We start from the raw sequence: 22,193 nt of genomic DNA, 5'->3' as shown, positions 1-22,193 counted from the left end.
ACCCCAAATCTAATGATACCCCACACCACCCCAAATCTAATGATACCCCACACCACCCCAAATCTAATGATACCCCACACCACCCCAAATCTAATGATACCCCAACCCCAAATCTAATGATACCCCACACCACCCCAAATCTAATGATACCCCACACCACCCCAAATCTAATGATACCCCACACCACCCCAAATCTAATGATACCCCCACTAATGATACCTCACACCAAATCTAATGATACCCCACACCACCCCAAATCTAATGATACCCCACACCACCCCAAATCTAATGATGACCCCACACCACCCCAAATCTAATGATACCCCACACCACCCCAAATCTAATGATACCCACACCACCCCAAATCTAATGATACCCCACCACCCCAAATCTAATGATACCCCACACCACCCCAAATCTAATGATACCCCACCCACCCCAAATCTAATGATACCCCACACCACCCCAAATCTAATGATACCCTAATGATACCCCACACCACCCCAAATCTAATGATACCCCACACCACCCCAAATCTAATGATACCCACACCACCCCAAATCTAATGATACCCCACACCACCCCAAATCTAATGATACCCCACACCACCCCAAATCTAATGATACCCCACCACCCCAAATCTAATGATACCCCACCACCCCAAATCTAATGATACCCCACCACCCCAAATCTAATGATACCCCACACCACCCCAAATCTAATGATACCCCACACCACCCCAAATCTAATGATACCCCACACCCCCCAAATCTAATGATACCCCACACCACCCCAAATCTAATGATACCCCACACCACCCCAAATCTAATGATACCCCACCACCCCAAATCTAATGATACCCCTAACCACCCCAAATCTAATGATACCTCACACCACCCCAAATCTAATGATACCCCACCCCAAATCTAATGATACACCCCCCAAATCTAATGATACCCCACACCACCCCAAATCTAATGATACCCCACACCACCCCAAATCTAATGATACCCCAAATCTAATGATACCCACCCCCCAAATCTAATGATACCCACACCACCCCAAATCTAATGATACCCCACACCACCCCAAATCTAATGATACCCACACCACCCCAAATCTAATGATACCCCACACCACCCCAAATCTAATGATACCCCACACCACCCCAAATCTAATGATACCCCACACCACCCCAAATCTAATGATACCCACACCCCCAAATCTAATGATACCCCACACCACCCCAAATCTAATGATACCCCACACCACCCCAAATCTAATGATACCCCACCACCCCAAATCTAATGATACCCCACACCACCCCAAATCTAATGATACCCCACACCCCCAAATCTAATGATACCCTACACCACCAACCCAGATCTATTGATACCCCAACCACCCCAAATCTAATGATACCCCACACCACCCCAAATCTAATGATACCCACACCACCCCAAATCTAATGATACCCCACACCACCCCAAATCTAATGATACCTCACACCACCCCAAATCTAATGATACCCCACACCACCCCAAATCTAATGATACCCCACACCACCCCAAATCTAATGATACCCCACACCACCCCAAATCTAATGATACCCACCCCCAAATCTAATGATACCCCACACACCACCCCAAATCTAATGATACCTCACACCACCCCAAATCTAATGATACCCCACCACCCCAAATCTACCACCCCAAATCTAATGATCTAATAATACCCCAAATCTAATGATACCTCACACCACCCCAAATCTAATGATACCCACACCACCCCAAATCTAATGATACCCCACACCACCAAATCTAATGATACCCAAAATCTAATGATACCCACACCACCCCAAATCTAATGATACCCCAAATCTAATGATACCCACACCACCCCAAATCTAATGATACCCCACACCACCCCAAATCTAATGATACCCACACCACCCCAAATCTAATGATACCCCACACCACCCCAAATCTAATGATACCCCACACCACCCCAAATCTAATGATACCCCACACCACCCCAAATCTAATGATACCCCACCACCCCAAATCTAATGATACCCCACACCACCCCAAATCTAATGATACCCACACCACCCCAAATCTAATGATACCCCACACCACCCCAAATCTAATGATACCCCCACCACCCCACCCCCACCCCAAATCTAATGATACCCACACCACCCCAAATCTAATGATACCCCACACCACCCCAAATCTAATGATACCCACACCACCCCAAATCTAATGATACCCCACACCACCCCAAATCTAATGATACCCCACACCACCACAAATCTAATGATACCTCACACCACCCCAAATCTAATGATACCCCACACCACCCCAAATCTAATGATACCTCACACCACCCCAAATCTAATGATACCCCACACCACCCCAAATCTAATGATACCCACACCACCCCAAATCTAATGATACCTCACACCACCCCAAATCTAATGATACCCCACACCACCCCAAATCTAATGATACCCCACTAATGATACCTCACCCACCCCAAATCTAATGATACCCCACCACCCCAAATCTAATGACACCCACAATCCCCAAATCTAATAATACCCCATACCTGACACCACCCCCCAAATCTAATGATACCCCACACCACCCCAAATCTAATGATACCCCACACCACCCCAAATCTAATGATACCCCAAATCTAATGATACCCCACACCACCCCAAATCTAATGATACCCCACACCACCCCAAATCTAATGATACCCCACACCACCCCAAATCTAATGATACCCCACACCACCCCAAATCTAATGATACCCCACACCACCCCAAATCTAATGATACCCCACACCACCCCAAATCTAATGATACCCCACACCACCCCAAATCTAATGATACCCCACACCACCCCAAATCTAATGATACCCCACACCACCCCAAATCTAATGATACCCCACACCACCCCAAATCTAATGATACCCCACACCACCCCAAATCTAATGATACCCCACACCACCCCAAATCTAATGATACCCCACACCCCAAATCTAATGATACCCCACACCACCCCAAATCTAATGATACCCCACACCACCCCAAATCTAATGATACCCCACACCACCCCAAATCTAATGATACCCCACACCACCCCAAATCTAAATCTCTAATGATACCCCACACCACCCCAAATCTAATGATACCCCACACCACCCCAAATCTAATGATACCCCACACCACCCCAAATCTAATGATACCTCACACCACCCCAAATCTAATGATACCCCACACCACCCCAAATCTAATGATACCCCACACCACCCCAAATCTAATGATACCCCACACCACCCCAAATCTAATGATACCCCAAATCTAATGATACCCCACCACCCCAAATCTAATGATACCCACACCACCAAATCTAATGATACCCAACCACCCCAAATCTAATGATACCCCACACCACCCCAAATCTAATGATACCTCACACCACCCCAAATCTAATGATACCCCACACCACCCCAAATCTAATGATACCCCAAATCTAATGATACCACACCACCCCAAATCTAATGATACCCCACCCCACCTAATGATACCCCAAACCTAATGATACACCACCCCCAAATCTAATGATACCCCACACCACCCCAAATCTAATGATACCCCACACCACCCCAAATCTAATGATACCCCACACCACCCCAAATCTAATGATACCCCACACCACCCCAAATCTAATGATACCCCACCCCAAATCTAATGATACCCCACACCACCCCAAATCTAATGATACCCCAAATCTAATGATACCCCACACCACCCCAAATCTAATGATACCCCAAACCACCCCAAATCTAATGATACCCACACCACCCCAAATCTAATGATACCCCCACCCCAAATCTAATGATACCCCACACCACCCCAAATCTAATGATACCCACACCACCCCAAATCTAATGATACCCACACCACCCCAAATCTAATGATACCCCACCCACCCCAAATCTAATGATACCCCACACCACCCCAAATCTAATGATACCCACCCCCCACAAATCTAATGATACCCCACACCACCCCAAATCTAATGATACCCCACACCACCCCAAATCTAATGATACAAATCTAATGATACCCCACACCACCCCAAATCTAATGATACCCCACACCACCCCAAATCTAATGATACCCCACACCACCCCAAATCTAATGATACCCCACACCACCCCAAATCTAATGATACCCCACACCACCCCAAATCTAATGATACCCCACACCACCCCAAATCTAATGATACCCACACCACCCCAAATCTAATGATACCCCAAACTAATGATACCCCACACCACCCCAAATCTAATGATACCCCACACCACCCCAAATCTAATGATACCCCACACCACCCCAAATCTAATGATACCCCACACCACCCCAAATCTAATGATACCCCACACCACCCCAAATCTAATGATACCCCACACCACCCCAAATCTAATGATACCCCACACCACCCCAAATCTAATGATACCCCACACCACCCCAAATCTAATGATACCCACACCACCCCAAATCTAATGATACCCCACACACCCCCCAAATCTAATGATACCCCACACCACCCCAAATCTAATGATACCCCACACCACCCCAAATCTAATGATACCCCACACCACCCCAAATCTAATGATACCCCACCCACCCCAAATCTAATGATACCCCACACCACCCCAAATCTAATAATACCCAAATCTAATGATACCTCAACCAACCCAAATCTAATGATACCCCACACCACCCCAAATCTAATGATACCCCACCACCCCAAATCTAATGATACCCCAAAATCTAATGATACCCCACCACCCCAAATCTAATGATACCCCACACCACCCCAAATCTAATGATACCTCACACCACCCCAAATCTAATGATACCCCACACCACCCCAAATCTAATGATACCCCACACCACCCCAAATCTAATGATACCCCACACCACCCCAAATCTAATGATACCTCACACCACCCCAAATCTAATGATACCCCACACCACCCCAAATCTAATAATACCCCAAATCTAATGATACCTCACACCAACCCAGATCTATTGATACCCCACACCACCCCAAATCTAATGATACCCCACACCACCCCAAATCTAATGATACCCCACCCCAAATCTAATGATACCTCACACCACCCCAAATCTAATGACACCACACACCATCTAATGATACCCCACACCACCCCAAATCTAATGATACCCCACACCCCAAATCTAATGATACCCAAATCTAATGATACCCCACACCACCCCAAATCTAATGATACCTCCACCACCCCAAATCTAATGATACCCACACCACCCCAAATCTAATGATACCCCAACCACCCCAAATCTAATGATACCCACACCACCCCAAATCTAATGACACCCCACACCACCCCAAATCTAATGATATACCCCCCAAATCTAATGATACCTCACACCAAAAATCTAATGATACCCCACACCACCCCAAATCTAATGATACCCCACACCACCCCAAATCTAATGATACCCCACTAATGATACCCCCCCCCAAATCTAATGATACCCCACCACCCCAAATCTAATGATACCCCACACCACCCCAAATCTAATGATACCCCACACCACCCCAAATCTAATGATACCTCACACCACCCCAAATCTAATGACACCCCACACCACCCCAAATCTAATAATACCCCAAATCTAATGATACCTCACACCAACCCAGATCTATTGATACCCCACACCACCCCAAATCTAATGATACCTCACACCACCCCAAATCTAATGATACCTCTACACCACCCCAAATCTAATGATACCCCACACCCCCAAATCTAATGATACCTCACACCACCCAGATCTAATACCCCACACCACCCCAAATCTAATGATACCTCACACCACCCCAAATCTAATGATACCTCACACCACCCCAAATCTAATGACACCCCACACCACCCCAAATCTAATGATACCTCACACCACCCCAAATCTAATGATACCTCACACCACCCCAAATCTAATGATACCTCACACCACCCCAAATCTAATGATACCTCACACCACCCCAAATCTAATGACACCCCACACCACCCCAAATCTAATAATACCCCAAATCTAATGACCACCCCCCCAAATCTAATGATACCTCACACCACCCCAAATCTAATGATACCCCACACCACCCCAAATCTAATGATACCCCACACCACCCCAAATCTAATGATACCCCACACCACCCCAAATCTAATGATACCTCACACCACCCCAAATCTAATGATACCCCACCCCAAATCTAATGATACCCCACACCACCCCAAATCTAATAATACCCCAAATCTAATGATACCTCACACCAACCCAGATCTATTGATACCCCACACCACCCCAAATCTAATGATACCCCACACCACCCCAAATCTAATGATACCCCACCCCAAATCTAATGATACCCCACACCACCCCAAATCTAATGATACCTCACACCACCCCAAATCTAATGATACCCCACACCACCCCAAATCTAATGATACCCCACACCACCCCAAATCTAATGATACCCCACACCACCCCAAATCTAATGATACCTCACACCACCCCAAATCTAATGACACCCCACACCACCCCAAATCTAATGAATACCCAAATCTAATGATACCTCACACCACCCAAATCTAATGATACCCCACACCACCCCAAATCTAATGATACCCCACACCACCCCAAATCTAATGATACCCCACACCCCAAATCTAATGATACCTCACACCACCCCAAATCTAATGACACCACACACCCCCCAAATCTAATGATACCCCACACCACCCCAAATCTAATGATACCCCACACCACCCCAAATCTAATGATACCCCACCCCAAATCTAATGATACCTCACACCACCCCAAATCTAATGATACCCCACACCACCCCAAATCTAATGATACCTCACACCACCCCAAATCTAATGATACCCCACCCACCCCAAATCTAATAATACCCCAAATCTAATGATACCTCACACCACCCCAAATCTAATGATACCCCACACCACCCCAAATCTAATGATACCCCACACCACCCCAAATCTAATGATACCCCACACCACCCCAAATCTAATGATACCTCACACCACCCCAAATCTAATGATACCCCACCCCAAATCTAATGATACCTCACACCACCCCAAATCTAATGATACCCCACACCACCCCAAATCTAATGATACCTCACACCACCCCAAATCTAATGATACCCCACACCACCCCAAATCTAATGATACCCCCCCAAATCTAATGATACCACACCAACCCAGATCTATTGATACCCCACACCACCCCAAATCTAATGATACCTCACACCACCCCAAATCTAATGATACCTCACACCACCCCAAATCTAATGATACCCCACACCACCCCAAATCTAATGATACCTCACACCAACCCAGATCTATTGATACCCCACACCACCCCAAATCTAATGACACCTCACACCACCCCAAATCTAATGATACCTCACACCACCCCAAATCTAATGACACCCCACACCACCCCAAATCTAATAATACCCCAAATCTAATGATACCTCACACCACCCCAAATCTAATGATACCTCACACCACCCCAAATCTAATGACACCCCACACCACCCCAAATCTAATAATACCCCAAATCTAATGATACCTCACACCTCCCCAAATCTAATGATACCTCACACCACCCCAAATCTAATGATACCTCACACCACCCCAAATCTAATGATACCCCACACCACCCCAAATCTAATGATACCCCACACCACCCCAAATCTAATGATACCCCACCCCAAATCTAATGATACCCCACACCACCCCAAATCTAATAATACCCCAAATCTAATGATACCCCACACCACCCCAAATCTAATGATACCCCAAACCACCCCAAATCTAATGATACCTCACACCACCCCAAATCTAATGATACCCCACACCACCCCAAATCTAATGATACCCCACACCACCCCAAATCTAATGATACCTCACACCACCCCAAATCTAATGATACCCCACCACCCCAGATCTAATGATACCCCACACCACAAATCTAATGATACCCCCCAAATCTAATGATACCCCACACCACCCCAAATCTAATGATACCCCACCCACCCCAAATCTAATGATACCCCACACCACCCCAAATCTAATGATACCCCACACCACCAAATCTAATGATACCCAAATCTAATGATACCCCACACCACCCCAAATCTAATGATACCCCACACCACCCCAAATCTAATGATACCCCACACCACCCCAAATCTAATGATACCCCACACCACCCCAAATCTAATGATACCCCACACCACCCCAAATCTAATGATACCCCACACCAAATCTAATGATACCTCACCACACCCCAATCTAATGACCCCCACACCACCCCAAATCTAATGATACCCCAAATCTAATGAAACCCCACACCACCCCAAATCTAATGATACCCAAACCACAAATCTAATGATACCTCACACCACCCCAAATCTAATGATACCCCACACCACCCCAAATCTAATGATACCTCACACCACCCCAAATCTAATGATACCCCACACCACCCCAAATCTAATGATACCCCACACCACCCCAAATCTAATGATACCTCACACCACCCCAAATCTAATGATACCCCACACCACCCCAAATCTAATGATACCCCACACCACCCCAAATCTAATGATACCCCAACCCCAAATCTAATGATACCCCACCCACCCCAAATCTAATGATACCCCACACCACCCCAAATCTAATGATACCCCACCACCCCAAATCTAATGATACCCCACACCACCCCAAATCTAATGATACCCCACACCACCCCAAATCTAATGATACCCCACACCACCACCCCAAATCTAATGATACCCACACCACCCCAAATCTAATGATACCCCACACCACCCCAAATCTAATGATACCCCACACCACCCCAAATCTAATGATACCCCACACCACCCCAAATCTAATGATACCTCACACCACCCCAAATCTAATGATACCCCACACCACCCCAAATCTAATGATACCCCACACCACCCCAAATCTAATGATACCCCAAATCTAATGATACCACCCCCCCAAATCTAATGATACCCACACCACCCCAAATCTAATGATACCCCACACCACCCCAAATCTAATGATACCCCACACCACCCCAAATCTAATGATACCCCAAATCTAATGACACCCACACCACCCCAAATCTAATGATACCCACACCACCCCAAATCTAATGATACCCCAAATCTTAATGATACCCACACCACCCCAAATCTAATGATACCTCACACCACCCCAAATCTAATGATACCCCACACCACCCCAAATCTACCCCCCAAATCTAATGATACCCCACACCACCCCAAATCTAATGATACCCCAAAATCTAATGATACCTCACACCACCCCAAATCTAATGATACCCCACACCACCCCAAATCTAATGATACCCCACACCACCCCAAATCTAATGATACCCCACACCACCCCAAATCTAATGATACCACCCACCCCAAATCTAATGATACCCCACACCACCCCAAATCTAATGATACCCCACACCACCCCAAATCTAATGATACCCCACACCACCCCAAATCTAATGATACCCCACCCCAAATCTAATGATACCCACCCCACCCCAAATCTAATGATACCCCACACCCCAAATCTAATGATACCCCACAAATCTAATGATACCCCACACCACCCCAAATCTAATGATACCCCACACCACCCCAAATCTAATGATACCACACACCACCCCAAATCTAATGATACCCCACACCACCCCAAAATCTAATGATACCCACACCACCCCAAATCTAATGATACCCCAAACCCCAAATCTAATGATACCCCACACCACCCCAAATCTAATGATACCCACACCACCCCAAATCTAATGATACCCCCACCCCCCAAATCTAATGATACCCCACACCACCCCAAATCTAATGATACCCCACACCACCCCAAATCTAATGATACCACCCCAAATCTAATGATACCTCACACCACCCCAAATCTAATGATACCCACACCAACCCAATCTAATGATACCCCAGACCACCCCAAATCTAATGATACCCCACACCACCCCAAATCTAATGATACCCCACCCCAAATCTAATGATACCTCACACCACCCCAAATCTAATGATACCCCACCCCAAATCTAATGATACCTCACACCACCCCAAATCTAATGATACCCCACACCACCCCAAATCTAATGATACCTCACACCACCCCAAATCTAATGACACCCCACACCACCCCAAATCTAATAATACCCCAAATCTAATGATACCTCACACCAACCCAGATCTATTGATACCCCACACCACCCCAAATCTAATGATACCTCACACCACCCCAAATCTAATGATACCTCACACCACCCCAAATCTAATGATACCCCACACCACCCCAAATCTAATGATACCTCACACCACCCCAAATCTAATGATACCCCACACCACCCCAAATCTAATGATACCTCACACCACCCCAAATCTAATGATACCTCACACCACCCCAAATCTAATGACACCCCACACCACCCCAAATCTCTAATGATACCTCACACCACCCCAAATCTAATGATACCTCACACCACCCCAAATCTAATGATACCCCAAATCTAATGATACCCCAAATCTAATGACCCCAAATCTAATGATACCTCACACCACCCCAAATCTAATGATACCTCACACCACCCCAAATCTAATGATACCCACACCACCCCAAATCTAATGATACCCCACACCACCCCAAATCTAATGATACCCCAAATCACCACCCCAAATCTAATGATACCCAAACACCACCCCAAATCTAATGATACCCCACACCACCCCAAATCTAATAATACCCCAAATCTAATGAATACCCCAAATCTAATGATACCCCACAAATCCACCCCAAATCTAATGACACCCCACACCACCCCAAATCTAATGATACCACACCACCCCACACCACCCCAAATCTAATGATACCCCACACCACCCCAAATCTAATGATACCCCACACCACCCCAAATCTAATGATACCCCACACCACCCCAAATCTAATGATACCCCACACCACCCCAAATCTAATGATATACCCCACCCCACCCACCCCAAATCTAATGATACCCCACACCACCCCAAATCTAATGATACCCCACACCACCCCAAATCTAATGATACCCCACACCACCCCAAATCTAATGATACCCCTACACCACCCCAAATCTAATGATACCCCAAATCTAATGATACCCCACACCACCCCAAATCTAATGATACCCCAACCACCCCAAATCTAATGATACCCCACACCACCCCAAATCTAATGATACCCCACACCACCCCAAATCTAATGATACCCCCCAAATCACCCCAAATCTAATGATACCCCACACCACCCCAAATCTAATGATACCCCACACCACCCCAAATCTAATGATACCTCACACCACCCCAAATCTAATGATACCCCACACCACCCCAAATCTAATGATACCTCACACCACCCCAAATCTAATGATACCTCACACCACCCCAAATCTAATGATACCTCACACCACCCCAAATCTAATGATACCCCACACCACCCCAAATCTAATGATACCTCTAATGATACCACCCACCCCAAATCTAATGATACCCACACCACCCCAAATCTAATGATACCCCACCACCCCAAATCTAATGATACCCCACACCACCCCAAATCTAATGATACCTCACACCACCCCAAATCTAATGATACCCACCCCCAAATCTAATGATACCTCACCCACCCCAAATCTAATGATACCCCACACCACCCCAAATCTAATGATCTCTAATGATACCCCACACCACCCCAAATCTAATGATACCTCACACCACCCCAAATCTAATGATACCCCACACCACCACCCAAATCTAATGATACCCCACCACCCCAAATCTAATGATACCCACACCACCCCAAATCTAATGATACCACCACCCCAAATCTAATGATACCCCACACCACCCAAATCTAATGATACCCACACCACCCCAAATCTAATGATACCCCACACCACCCCAAATCTAATGATACCCCACACCACCCCAAATCTAATGATACCCCACACCAAATCCCCCAAATCTAATGATACCCCACACCACCCCAAATCTAATGATACCCCACACCACCCCAAATCTAATGATACCCCACACCACCCCAAATCTAATGATACCCCACACCACCCCAAATCTAATGATACCCCACACCACCCCAAATCTAATGATACCCCACACCACCCCAAATCTAATGATACCCCACACCACCCCAAATCTAATGATACCTCACACCACCCCAAATCTAATGATACCACCACCCCAAATCTACACCACCCCAAATCTAATGATACCCCACACCACCCCAAATCTAATGATACCCCACACCACCCCAAATCTAATGATACCCCACACCACCCCAAATCTAATGATACCCCAAATCTAATGATACCCCACACCACCCCAGATCTAATAATACCCCACCCCACCCCAAATCTAATGATACCCCACACCACCCCAAATCTCATGATACCCCACACCACCCCAAATCTAATGATACCCCACACCACCCCAAATCTAATGATACCCCACACCACCCCAAATCTAATGATACCCCAAATCTAATGATACCCCACACCACCCCAAATCTAATGATACCCCACACCACCCCAAATCTAATGATACCACCCACCCCAAATCTAATGATACCCCACACCACCCCAAATCTAATGATACCCCACACCACCCCAAATCTAATGATACCTCACACCACCCCAAATCTAATGATACCCCACCCCAAATCTAATGATACCTCACACCACCCCAAATCTAATGATACCTCACACCACCCCAAATCTAATGATACCCCAAACCACCCCAAATCCACCACCCCAAATCACACCACCCCAAATCTAATGATACCCCACACCACCCCAAATCTAATGATACCCCACACCACCCCAAATCTAATGATACCCCACACCACCCCAAATCTAATGATACCCCACACCACCCCAAATCTAATGATACCTCACACCACCCCAAATCTAATGATACCCCACACCACCCCAAATCTAATGATACCCCACACCACCCCAAATCTAATGATACCTCACACCACCCCAAATCTAATGATACCTCACACCACCCCAAATCTAATGATACCCCACACCACCCCAAATCTAATGATTCCCCACACCACCCCAAATCTAATGATACCCCACACCACCCCAAATCTAATGATACCCCAAATCTAATGATACCCCACACCACCCCAAATCTAATGATACCCCACCCCACCCCAAATCTAATGATACCCCACACCACCCCAAATCTCATGATACCCCACACCACCCCAAATCTAATGATACCCCACACCACCCCAAATCTAATGATACCCCACACCACCCCAAATCTAATGATACCCCACACCACCCCAAATCTAATGATACCCCACACCACCCCAAATCTAATGATACCCCACACCACACCAGATCTAATGATACCTCACACCACCCCAAATCTAATGATACCCCAAATCTAATGATACCCCACACCACCCCAAATCTAATGATACCTCACACCACCCCAAATCTAATGATACCCCAAATCTTATGATACCTCACACCACCCCAAATCTAATGATACCCCACACCACCCCAAATCTAATGATACCCCACACCACCCCAAATCTAATGATACCCCACCCCAAATCTAATGATACCCCGAATCACCCCAAATCTAATGATACCCCACACCACCCCAAATCTAATGATACCCCACACCACCCCAAATCTTATGATACCCCAAATCTAATGACAACCCACACCACCCCAAATCTAATGATACCTCACACCACCCCAAATCTAATGATACCCCACACCACCCCAAATCTAATGATACCCCACCCCAAATCTAATGATACCCCACACCACCCCAAATCTAATAATACCCCAAATCTAATGATACCCCACACCACCCCAAATCTAATGACACCCCAAACCACCCCAAATCTAATGATACCTCACACCACCCCAAATCTAATGATACCCCACACCACCCCAAATCTAATGATACCCCACACCACCCCAAATCTAATGATACCTCACACCACCCCAAATCTAATTATACCCCACACCACCCCAAATCTAATGATACCCCACACCACCCCAAATCTAATGATACCCCACACCACCCCAAATCTAATGATACCTCACACCACCCCAAATCTAATGATACCCCACACCACCCCAAATCTAATGATACCCCACACCACCCCAAATCTAATGATACCCCACACCACCCCAAATCTAATGATACCTCACACCACCCCAAATCTAATGACACCACACACCACCCCAAATCTAATGATACCCCACACCACCCCAAATCTAATGATACCCCACACCACCCCAAATCTAATGATACCCCACCCCAAATCTAATGATACCTCACACCACCCCAAATCTAATGATTCCCCACACCACCCCAAATCTAATGATACCTCACACCACCCCAAATCTAATGACACCCCACACCACCCCAAATCTAATAATACCCCAAATCTAATGATACCTCACACCAACCCAGATCTATTGATACCCCACACCACCCCAAATCTAATGATACCCCACACCACCCCAAATCTAATGATACCCCACCCCAAATATAATGATACCTCACACCACCCCAAATCTAATGATACCCCACACCACCCCAAATCTAATGATACCTCACACCACCCCAAATCTAATGACACCCCACACCACCCCAAATCTAATGACACCCCCCAAATCTAATACCCCAAATCTAAAGATACCCCACACCACCCCAAATCTAATGATACCCCACACCACCCCAAATCTAATGATACCTCACACCACCCCAAATCTAATGATACCTCACACCACCCCAAATCTAATGATACCCCACACCACCCCAAATCTAATAATACCCCAAATCTAATGATACCTCACACCACCCCAAATCTAATGATACCTCACACCACCCCAAATCTAATGACACCCCACACCACCCCAAATCTAATAATACCCCAAATCTAATGATACCTCACACCACCCCAAATCTAATGATACCTCACACCACCCCAAATCTAATGATACCTCACACCACCCCAAATCTAATGACACCCCACACCACCCCAAATCTAATAATATCCCAAATCTAATGATACCTCACACCTCCCCAAATCTAATGATACCTCACACCACCCCAAATCTAATGATACCTCACACCACCCCAAATCTAATGACACCCCACACCACCCCAAATCTAATAATACCCCAAATCTAATGATACCTCACACCACCCCAAATCTAATGATACCTCACACCACCCCAAATCTAATGATACCCCAAATCTTATGATACCTCACACCACCCCAAATCTAATGATACCCCACACCACCCCAAATCTAATGATACCCCACACCACCCCAAATCTAATGATACCCCACCCCAAATCTAATGATACCCCGAATCACCCCAAATCTAATGATACCCCACACCACCCCAAATCTAATGATACCCCACACCACCCCAAATCTTATGATACCCCACACCACCCCAAATCTAATGATACCCCAAATCTAATGACAACCCACACCACCCCAAATCTAATGATACCTCACACCACCCCAAATCTAATGATACCCCACACCACCCCAAATCTAATGATACCCCACCCCAAATCTAATGATACCCCACACCACCCCAAATCTAATAATACCCCAAATCTAATGATAGGTAACCTCTCTTCACTCTGTCTACAGGTAGATGGCTTGGTGAGGTAACCTCTCTCATCACTCTGTCTACAGGTAGATGGCTTGGTGAGGTAACCTCTCATCACTCTGTCTACAGGTAGATGGTTTGGTGAGGTAACCTCTCATTACTCTGTCTACAGGTAGATGGTTTGGTGAGGTAACCTCTCTCATCACTCTGTCTACAGGTAGATGGTTTGGTGAGGTAACCTCTCATCACTCTGTCTACAGGTAGATGGCTTGGTGAGGTAACCTCTCATCACTCTGTCTACAGGTAGATGGCTTGGTGAGGTAACCTCTCTTCACTCTGTCTACAGGTAGATGGATTGGTGAGGTAACCTCTCTCATCACTCTGTCTACAGGTAGATGGTTTGGTGAGGTAACCTCTCTCATCACTCTGTCTACAGGTAGATGGTTTGGTGAGGTAACCTCTCTTCACTCTGTCTACAGGTAGATGGCTTGGTGAGGTAACCTCTCTCATCACTCTGTCTACAGGTAGATGGCTTGGTGAGGTAACCTCTCATCACTCTGTCTACAGGTAGATGGTTTGGTGAGGTAACCTCTCATTACTCTGTCTACAGGTAGATGGTTTGGTGAGGTAACCTCTCTCATCACTCTGTCTACAGGTAGATGGTTTGGTGAGGTAACCTCTCATCACTCTGTCTACAGGTAGATGGCTTGGTGAGGTAACCTCTCATCACTCTGTCTACAGGTAGATGGCTTGGTGAGGTAACCTCTCTTCACTCTGTCTACAGGTAGATGGATTGGTGAGGTAACCTCTCTCATCACTCTGTCTACAGGTAGATGGTTTGGTGAGGTAACCTCTCTCATCACTCTGTCTACAGGTAGATGGTTTGGTGAGGTAACCTCTCTTCACTCTGTCTACAGGTAGATGGCTTGGTGAGGTAACCTCTCTCATCACTCTGTCTACAGGTAGATGGCTTGGTGAGGTAACCTCTCATCACTCTGTCTACAGGTAGATGGTTTGGTGAGGTAACCTCTCATTACTCTGTCTACAGGTAGATGGTTTGGTGAGGTAACCTCTCTCATCACTCTGTCTACAGGTAGATGGTTTGGTGAGGTAAACTCTCATCACTCTGTCTACAGGTAGATGGTTTGGTGAGGTAACCTCATCACTCTGTCTACAGGTAGATGGCTTGGTGAGGTAACCTCTCTCATCACTCTGTCTACAGGTAGATGGTTTGGTGAGGTAACCTCTCTCATCACTCTGTCTACAGGTAGATGGTTTGGTGAGGTAACCTCTCATCACTCTGTCTACAGGTAGATGGCTTGGTGAGGTAACCTCATCACTCTGTCTACAGGTAGATGGCTTGGTGAGGTAACCTCTCTCATCACTCTGTCTACAGGTAGATGGCTTGGTGAGGTAACCTCATCACTCTGTCTACAGGTAGATGGTTTGGTGAGGTAACCTCATCACTCTGTCTACAGGTAGATGGTTTGGTGAGGTAACCTCTCATCACTCTGTCTACAGGTAGATTGCTTGGTGAGGTAACCTCATCACTCTGTCTACAGGTAGATGGTTTGGTGAGGTAACCTCTCTCATCACTCTGTCTACAGGTAGATGGTTTAGTGAGGTAACCTCTCATCACTCTGTCTACAGGTAGATGGCTTGGTGAGGTAACCTCTCTCATCACTCTGTCTACAGGTAGATGGCTTGGTGAGGTAACCTCTCATCACTCTGTCTACAGGTAGATGGCTTGGTGAGGTAAACTCTCTCATCCCTCTGTCTACAGGTAGATGGCTTGTTGAGGTAACCTCTCATCACTCTGTCTACAGGTAGATGGCTTGGTGAGGTAACCTCTCTCATCACTCTGTCTACAGGTAGATGGTTTAGTGAGGTAACCTCTCATATCTCTGTCTACAGGTAGATGGCTTGGTGAGGTAACCTCTCATCACTCTGTCTACAGGTAGATGGTTTGGTGACGTAACCTCTCATCACTCTGTCTACAGGTAGATGGCTTGGTGAGGTAACCTCTCTCATCACTCTGTCTACAGGTAGATGGCTTGGTGAGGTAACCTCTCATCACTCTGTCTACAGGTAGATGGCTTGGTGAGGTAAACTCTCTCATCCCTCTGTCTACAGGTAGATGGCTTGGTGAGGTAACCTCTCATCACTCTGTCTACAGGTAGATGGCTTGGTGAGGTAACCTCTCATCACTCTGTCTACAGGTAGATGGTTTGGTGACGTAACCTCTCATCACTCTGTCTACAGGTAGATGGCTTGGTGAGGTAACCTCTCATCACTCTGTCTACAGGTAGATGGCTTGGTGAGGTAAACTCTCATCACTCTGTCTACAGGTAGATGGCTTGGTGAGGTAAACTCTCATCACTCTGTCTACAGGTAGATGGCTTGGTGAGGTAAACTCTCATCACTCTGTCTACAGGTAGATGGCTTGGTGAGGTAACCTCTCATCACTCTGTCTACAGGTAGATGGTTTGGTGACGTAACCTCTCATCACTCTGTCTACAGGTAGATGGCTTGGTGAGGTAAACTCTCATCACTCTGTCTACAGGTAGATGGCTTGGTGAGGTAAACTCTCATCACTCTGTCTACAGGTAGATGGCTTGGTGAGGTAAACTCTCATCACTCTGTCTACAGGTAGATGGCTTGGTGAGGTAACCTCTCATCACTCTGTCTACAGGTAGATGGTTTGGTGAGGTAACCTCTCATCACTCTGTCTACAGGTAGATGGTTTGGTGAGGTAACCTCTCATCACTCTGTCTACAGGTAGATGGCTTGGTGAGGCTGAATGGAGAGACTCTCCCGTCCTCCCCGCCTTCCTCACCCCTTCAATCCCCTTCCTCACCCATTCACTCCCCCCAGCCAACCGAACAACCTGGTGCCAATCAGAAGACACAGGTGTCGGCCGTCAGCGCCCTGATTGGAGGGAGGAACTGTGTTGTCACGACGACCATCGTGACGGAACTCACCCAGACACACCTGCAGCCACGTCCGTTAGATATGCTCAGCAACACACAGGTGGGGAGCCACACCCACTCTCATTCATTTATTGATTGATTGACATTTGGTTGATTGATTAAATGGTTCTGATGCTCTTGGTTCCTTATTGATTGTCTGTTAGGTGAACGGCTCCATGGCATTGTCAAGGAGATCAGGGGAGGAGGCGGTGTCTGACTCTTCACTGCTTAGCAACCAGAACACCTACTCATCCTCGGTGACAGGTACGATGATATTACCCAGATTCCTGTTGCTGGGTGAACCAGATTAGCGTTAATGCTGCTGCTGTAGCTAACACACTGTGTGTGTTTCCCTCCACAGGAGGACTGGAGGGGAGCAGTGGGACGGTGAGTACCATTTATAGCTCAGCATTTTCATTCTACAACTTGAACTTTATTCTAGAACCTGACCTTCATACTACAACTTGATCTGTGTTCTAGAACCTGACCTTCATACTACAACTTGATCTTTATTCTAGAACCTGACCTTCATTCTACAACTTGATCTTTGTTCTAGAACCTGATCTTCATACAACAACTTGATCTGTGTTCTAGAACCTGACCTTCATACTACAACTTGATCTGTGTTCTAGAACCTGACCTTCATACTACAACTTGAACTTTATTCTAGAACCTGACCTTCATACTACAACTTGATCTGTGTTCTAGAACCTGACCTTCATACTACAACTTGATCTGTGTTCTAGAACCTGACCTTCATACACCAACTTGACCTTTATTCTAGAACCTGACCTTCATTCTACAACTTGATTTGTATTCTATAACCTGACCTTCATACTACAACTTGACCTTTATTCTATAACCTGACCTTCATACTAGAACTTGACATTTATTCTAGAACCTGACCTTCATACTACAACTTGATCTTTATTCTAGAACCTGACCTTCATACTACAACTTGATCTTTATTCAATAACCTGATCTTCATTCTACAACTTGACCTTTATTCAAGAACCTGACCTTCATTCTACAACTTGACCTTTATTCTAGAACCTGAACTTCATTCTACAACTTGACCTTTATTCTAGAACCTGACCTTCATACTACAACTTGACCTTTATTCTATAACCTGACATTCATACTACAACTTGACCTTTATTCTAGAACCTGACCTTCATACAACAACTTGATCTGTGTTCTAGAACCTGACCTTCATTCTACAACTTGATCTGTGTTCTAGAACCTGACCTTCATTCTACAACTTGATTTGTATTCTAGAACCTGACCTTCATTCTACAACTTGATTTGTATTATAGAACCTGACCTTCATACTACAACTTGACCTTTATTCTAGAACCTGACCTTCATACTACAACTTGATCTTTATTCTAGAACCTGACCTTCATACTACAACTTGATCTTTATTCTAGAACCTGACCTTCATACAACAACTTGATCTTTGTTCTAGAACCTGACCTTCATACTACAACTTGACCTTTATTCTAGAACCTGACCTTCATACACCAACTTGATCTTTATTCTAGAACCTGACCTTCATACTACAACTTGATCTTCATTCTAGAACCTGACCTTCATACTACAACTTGACCTTTATTCTAGAACCCGACCTTCATACAACAACTTGATCTTTATTCTAGAACCTGACCTTCATACTACAACTTGAGCTTCATTCTAGAACCTGACCTTCATACTACAACTTGATATTCATTCTAGAACCTGAACTTCATACTACAACTTGACCTTTATTCTAGAACCTGACCTTCATACTACAACTTGATCTTTATTCTAGAACCTGACCTTCAGTCTACAACTTTATCTTTATTCTAGAACCTGACCTGCATTCTAGAACTTGATTTTTTATTCTAGAACCTGACGTTGATTCTAGAACTTGATTTTTTATTCTAGAACTTGACTCTCATACTAAACTTGATCTTCATTCTAGAACCTGACGTTGATTCTACAACTTGATCTTTATTCTAGAACCTGACCTTCATACTACAACTTTATCTTTATTCTAGAACCTGACCTTCATTATAGAACTTGATTTTTATTCATAGAACCGGATGTTGATTCTAGAACTTGATCTTTATTCTAGAACCTGACCTTCATACTACAACTTGATCTTTATTCAATAACCTGATCTTCATTCTACAACTTGACCTTTATTCAAGAACCTGACCTTCATTCTACAACTTGACCTTTATTCAAGAACCTGAACTTCATTCTACAACTTGACCTTTATTCTAGAACCTGACCTTCATACTACAACTTGACCTTTATTCTATAACCTGACATTCATACTACAACTTGACCTTTATTCTAGAACCTGACCTTCATACAACAACTTGATCTGTGTTCTAGAACCTGACCTTCATTCTACAACTTGATCTGTGTTCTAGAACCTGACCTTCATTCTACAACTTGATTTGTATTCTAGAACCTGACCTTCATTCTACAACTTGATTTGTATTATAGAACCTGACCTTCATACTACAACTTGACCTTTATTCTAGAACCTGACCTTCATACTACAACTTGATCTTTATTCTAGAACCTGACCTTCATACTACAACTTGATCTTTATTCTAGAACCTGACCTTCATACAACAACTTGATCTTTGTTCTAGAACCTGACCTTCATACTACAACTTGACCTTTATTCTAGAACCTGACCTTCATACACCAACTTGATCTTTATTCTAGAACCTGACCTTCATACTACAACTTGATCTTCATTCTAGAACCTGACCTTCATACTACAACTTGACCTTTATTCTAGAACCCGACCTTCATACAACAACTTGATCTTTATTCTAGAACCTGACCTTCATACTACAACTTGAGCTTCATTCTAGAACCTGACCTTCATACTACAACTTGATATTCATTCTAGAACCTGACCTTCATACTACAACTTGACCTTTATTCTAGAACCTGACCTTCATACTACAACTTGATCTTTATTCTAGAACCTGACCTTCAGTCTACAACTTTATCTTTATTCTAGAACCTGACCTGCATTCTAGAACTTGATTTTTTATTCTAGAACCTGACGTTGATTCTAGAACTTGATTTTTTATTCTAGAACTTGACTCTCATACTACAACTTGATCTTCATTCTAGAACCTGACGTTGATTCTACAACTTGATCTTTATTCTAGAACCTGACCTTCATACTACAACTTTATCTTTATTCTAGAACTTGATTTTTATTCATAGAACCGGATGTTGATTCTAGAACTTGATCTTTATTCTAGAACCTGACTTTCATACTACAACTTGATCTTTATTCTAGAACTTTGCCTGTCCTCTCGTCT

The 22,193-nt window shown here is 45.0% G+C and overlaps 1 protein-coding gene across 1 annotated transcript in view; it reads left to right on the top strand.

Moving 5' to 3' along the window:
- LOC115123490 (daf-12-interacting protein 1-like) overlaps positions 1-22,193 on the top strand; it is a 118,999-nt gene that overhangs the window by 75,934 nt on the left and 20,872 nt on the right. The window contains exons 11-13 of the mRNA XM_065015940.1: positions 18,665-18,916; positions 19,020-19,119; positions 19,217-19,242. Coding sequence (XP_064872012.1) covers positions 18,665-18,916; positions 19,020-19,119; positions 19,217-19,242 — 378 coding nt within the window. The remainder of the gene's footprint in view (positions 1-18,664; positions 18,917-19,019; positions 19,120-19,216; positions 19,243-22,193) is intronic.

The sequence above is a fragment of the Oncorhynchus nerka genome, unplaced genomic scaffold (genome assembly GCF_034236695.1).
Source record: "Oncorhynchus nerka isolate Pitt River unplaced genomic scaffold, Oner_Uvic_2.0 unplaced_scaffold_1203, whole genome shotgun sequence".
Taxonomy (NCBI): domain Eukaryota; kingdom Metazoa; phylum Chordata; class Actinopteri; order Salmoniformes; family Salmonidae; genus Oncorhynchus; species Oncorhynchus nerka.
This window is presented reverse-complemented; position numbering and strand designations above follow the sequence as displayed.